Source organism: Borostomias antarcticus, assembly GCF_949987555.1.
Source record: "Borostomias antarcticus genome assembly, chromosome: 2".
In the NCBI taxonomy this organism is placed as follows: Eukaryota; Metazoa; Chordata; class Actinopteri; order Stomiiformes; family Stomiidae; genus Borostomias; species Borostomias antarcticus.
The window spans coordinates 40,190,440-40,195,392 of NC_140235.1; the positions used below are offsets into that span (position 1 = coordinate 40,190,440).

Below are 4,953 nucleotides of genomic sequence, written 5' to 3' on the forward strand. Positions count from 1 at the left end.
GTAGGGACGAGAGAGAGATGGTAAATGGTAATGGTAAATGGACTGCACTTATATAGCGCTTTTATCCAAAGCGCTTTACAATGGCCTCTCATTCACCCATTCACACACCAATGGCGGTAGCTGCCATGCAAGGTGCTAACCTGCTCATTGGGAGCAATTTTGGGGTTCAGTGTCTTGCCCAAGGACACTTCGACATGTGGACAGGAGGAGGCGGGATTCGAACCGCAGATCCTACATTGGATGACCCGCTCTACCACTGAGCCACAGCCACCCCATATCGCCCCAGATCACACTTCCTCTTCAGTGCATATAATCAACTACACGGGTTCTGATACCCGTTGGAGCAATCAGTAAATCGGCCATTTAGTCCACTGTAAACAGCTGGAACGCTGGGGGCGGGGCTCTATTCGGAGCAGTGTTTCTATTGGCTGGTGGCTCGGATCATTATTTTATGTTAAGATTAGTCAAATGAATAAAGGATCCGGCCGTGTCACTGGTCTTCTCAACAACTACACACACACGGGCGCGCGCGCACACACACACACACACACACACACACACACACACACACACACACGTCTAACATGACTAAATGCACAAAGAGGGAATAAAAAGTCTGACAATGAAAGAAGCCCAGTTACTTACAGACACATCCCACAATCCTCTTGTTGGTGATGGAGGGGACGAGGTGCGGGTCAGCCTTGGACCCTGCATACTCCTTGGGCTTCATCATGCTGTAAGGGTCCTGGTACGACAGAGAGAGAGAGAGAGAGAGAGAGAGTGCCGCGATGAGTTACAGGTTATTATGATAACACAACAACCGACTACAACAAAGAGAGAGTACCGCGATGAGTTATAGTAAATGGTAAATGGACTGCACTTATATAGTGCTTTTCCACCTTAGCGGCACTCAAAGCGCTTTACAATGGCCTCTCATTCACCCATTCACACACACATTCACACACCAATGGCGGTAGCTGCCATGCAAGGTGCTAACCTGCTCATTGGGAGCAATTTGGGGTTAGGTGTCTTGCTCAAGGACACTTCGACATGTGGACAGTCGGAGCTGGGATTCGAACCACTGACCCTTCGATCATTGAACGACCCGCTCTACCAACTGAGCTACAGCCGCTCCCAGTTATAGGTTATTATGATAACAAAACAACCGACTACATGCAATACGATGGTTAACTCGATCACTGATACTAGCCAATGACCTATAGCTAGCATGCTTGTTAACATTACGCCCAAAGTTAGCAATTAGCTACAACACAGCTAACTGCAGGTAGACGCACCGCTCCTTCCTTCATGGCAGTCATGATGACCTTCTCCAGGCCGGTGGCCTGCTCCTCGTCAGTGGGAATCCCTATAAAACAAATTCAGTGTCATCAGCCAATAGGCTCTGTGCACCAGCTCCACTACTTCCTGAAAGTCACTTGGCACCTTTATTTCCTGTCCTATATGATTGGATTAAGGGATTAATCAGGTGTGCGGCAGACCCAGCGCACACCTGATTAATCACTTAATCCAATCATATAGGACAGGAAATAAAGATGCCAAGTGACTTTCAGGAAGTAGTGAAGTTGATGCACAGAGCCTATATTCATGTTAGCACTAGCTAGCAAGCTGGGTCAAACATGTTGACAGCAGGCAAGCTATGCTAGCGAGTAGTTATCTAGCTACTTCACCCTCAACGTTCAAGTTAGCAGTTAACAACTTAACGTTAGTAGTTTATAATACACGAAGAGGCTATCATTTCCATAAAAAAGTGATGAAATTCAGTCTTGTCCGAAGAGCTGTGCAATCAAACCAACCCACGACAGGTCACTCTGCTAGGCTAGGCTAGCTATCCAGCCACAGCAGCCAAACGTTAGGGTGCGTTCGTTTATTACCGCGAGGTGGCACATTGCGACTTGCTACTAGGAATGATTAAATAAAACTCCTCATGAACTCGCACTTCTTCGTCGCAAATTCGGATATGTTTCTCTGCTCGAATGCACTAGATATAACTAGGTAACTGTGATATAATGGTATATAGCTCGAATGCAGTCAAGTGTGTGTGTGTGTGTGTGTGTGTGGCACATATGTATGGGGGCTGTACCTAGGGTTTGAGAAAGGGTCTGGGGAGGTTGGGATGAGGGTATAGGAATGAGTGAAATCTGTGCTACATAACTTTTTTGTATTCCTTCTACAGCATGTAACTTTCCCACTGTGTACTATTTGCCCCACTATTTTAAGACTGTATATTTATTTGCCCAGGGACTGCGGGTGGAAATTAGCTGTCTAGCTATAACCTTGTACAGTGCATCTCTCCCTGTTCTATAGGGTAAATGTCTACTGTACCTTGTCCCTGTCTTAAAAATAAATAAAATCAATCAATCAATCAATGTAAACAGGTCGGAGGTAGGTATTTTGCCCCTTGCGACTTGCCACCTCCGACCACAAACGAACGCACCCTTAGCTAGCCGATCTGTCCTTGGCCAGATAGAGAACAAATATGTCATGTTGGCTCGTTCGCTAGCTTCTCCGTGTTCAAAGGTTTCTAACTCACCTCCTCCTACCGCCATCCCCCGGGTAAGAGCAGGGACCGGGGCGGCCCGGCATGTTGTTGCTGCCCGAAGAGCCGAACGAAGCAGTAACCTTGCAGCCATGTTTCCTTCACAGAAGAGGTGCTGGTAGCAGATGACTGATGACGTTGTTCATTTATCTGTCGCGAGGCTATGACGCACAAGGTTTCTTATGTAGGCCTCTAGGCTACAGTGTGTGTGAGATGTGTGTGCTGTGCGTGCTATGTATAGCACAATTAGTGGTCTTTTGCAGCGATGACGGAGTCAGGGATGGGGGTGGGGGGTCAGAGGGGGACACAGGCCTTGTTGAGGAGGCTGGTGGCCGTGGGGAAGAAGCTGTTTCTATGGTGTGAGGTCTTGGTCCTGATGGACCGCAGCCTCCTGCCGGAGGGGAGTGGTACAAAGAGATTGTGGCCATCTTAAAAAAACAATACTAACAGATTATGGATAAAATTTAGGCCTGTCTGTGCTGTCCCCTCTTTTTGACTATTCCAAGGACAAGACGCCCACACCAGGAGCAGAGCATCTTACACACAACACAGCACGTCTGAGATCGATATGATCCTGATATCCTTTCATAACTTTGACTCAGCCGTGGTGTCCTATCCCCTCCCTGTCTCCTCTACTCCCATGATCCTCTCTGCTATCCAGATTCAGGGCATTCACTGAGGCTGCGTTCCGAATGGCATACTTCTAGAAAGTAAGTACTTTGCAAGCAGTAGGCATCCAATTGGGACGTACTACCTTGTTATAACATTGCGCCTTGAAATTTGCCCACATCCGTCGCTGTCCATAACGCGACATTCGTCTACAGCTGTCACGACTCGCACATGTGACGCACATTTCCGCTGCGCACAGGATTGTGGGTCAGAATAGCCAGAAAAGCCTGCTGGCTTGCATACTGCAAAATACGACCGGATGTAGTAGGACATCCTGGTATTTTTGGCATACTGCATGTGGCATACTATGTATTGGGACATACTACATCCTGTTTTGGCATACTATATAGTAGGGTAGTATGCGATTCGGAACGCAGCCTGAGCTCTGGGAAGCCCAGCAGTGAACCTTAAGAACACGGTCTACTTCCTGGATACAACTCATCACTCACATACTTCCATTACTTTTCTGTCATCCATTCTGTACGATATAACTAACTAAACAATAACGTGTTGGTGTGAGTGGATACAGCATTGCTGTCATCTGAGTGAGCTAGTGTTGCATTCTGGTCTGCACACTGAACCCCTCTAAAATAAACTGAAGGGAAGTAGACCATCGTGCCCATGTATTTCTTGATACATTGAAAAGTACACAAGTATTACTTTACATAACGCAAGTCTGTTAGTTAAGCTGTCGAGTTAGAAGGAGCATGGTTATTTTACATACTGTATTAGGCACTGGCTGCCATGTTATAAATAAATGATGGAGGACTTACAAGAAATAGTCATGAATAACATTAACAATGTGTGAGACACCCCTAAAAGATGGAGGCCTATGAGCATGAAAGTCCCTGCCATGCTGTTAATAAGTCTACACCCACGCTTCAAGCAGCACATGTTAAGAGTCTTCTTTGTGTGAGTTGTGTTTATTGTAGGCAGTCATACAGCATGTTGTTAATACACACCTTATAACTAACAACACATGAACCAGTTACACACTACAATAGTTGGACATGGAGTCTAGTCAACCACCAGGTGGCAATATGTGATAACCAACCAATATGTTTATGGGTCTAGCAATGATAATAGAACAGCTCATCTACAGTGTTCATACTGCTGTTTCTATGGTGACCTGCTTCTGTTTACATGTCGAGTGTTTATGTAGAGAAAATTAGTACTACAACAATCCTCCCTCCTAAGCACTTATTGTATTTTATTGTATTGTATTGTATTGCACTGTACTTTAGATTGCTATTCTTGCACTTTGCCTTCAGCACTAGATTATGCTCTTAGTCACTTGTTTTAGAAAGAAAATGCACTTGTGAGTTCTGGCAAGTAGTAGTACATTGGCTTTTCCTATGTTAAATGCAATTATTGTTAGTCGCTTTGGATAAAAGCGTCTGCTAAATGACTGTAATGTAATGAGAAGCATCTGTAAACATAGCAGGTGTCTCTCTCAACATTCAGTACTTTCTAAGAAAGCAAATTCTTTGAAAACATAGTGAGTGCAGTTTATAGCTGTGATGAACTTGGGTTGTAGCATGTCCGTAGAATGTCCTCTCTCCTATGTTGCTTTTTTAGCCTCTCTTACTCTGAAATGTAATTTAATGTGATGTATTGCTTTATAAATGTTCTTAGCCGGTAGACAAACATACTCCAGGAGCTTGCTCGACCGTCTTGTTGAGAGGGGTCAGGGAAGAATTTTTACAGCTCACTTTTCTGGCCCCCGG

At 45.3% G+C, this 4,953-nt stretch overlaps 1 protein-coding gene across 1 annotated transcript in view; it reads right to left on the bottom strand.

Annotated features, from left to right (window-relative positions):
• The window catches only part of cox5ba (cytochrome c oxidase subunit 5Ba), a 3,224-nt gene extending 560 nt beyond the window's left edge, over positions 1–2,664 (bottom strand). Inside the window, exons 1-3 of the mRNA XM_084461313.1 lie at positions 2,552–2,664; positions 1,296–1,366; positions 646–745 (exon numbers count right to left, since the gene is read on the bottom strand). Coding sequence (XP_084317439.1) covers positions 646–745; positions 1,296–1,366; positions 2,552–2,651 — 271 coding nt within the window. The 5' untranslated portion in view covers positions 2,652–2,664. The remainder of the gene's footprint in view (positions 1–645; positions 746–1,295; positions 1,367–2,551) is intronic.
• Positions 2,665–4,953: the final 2,289 nt, after the last annotated feature.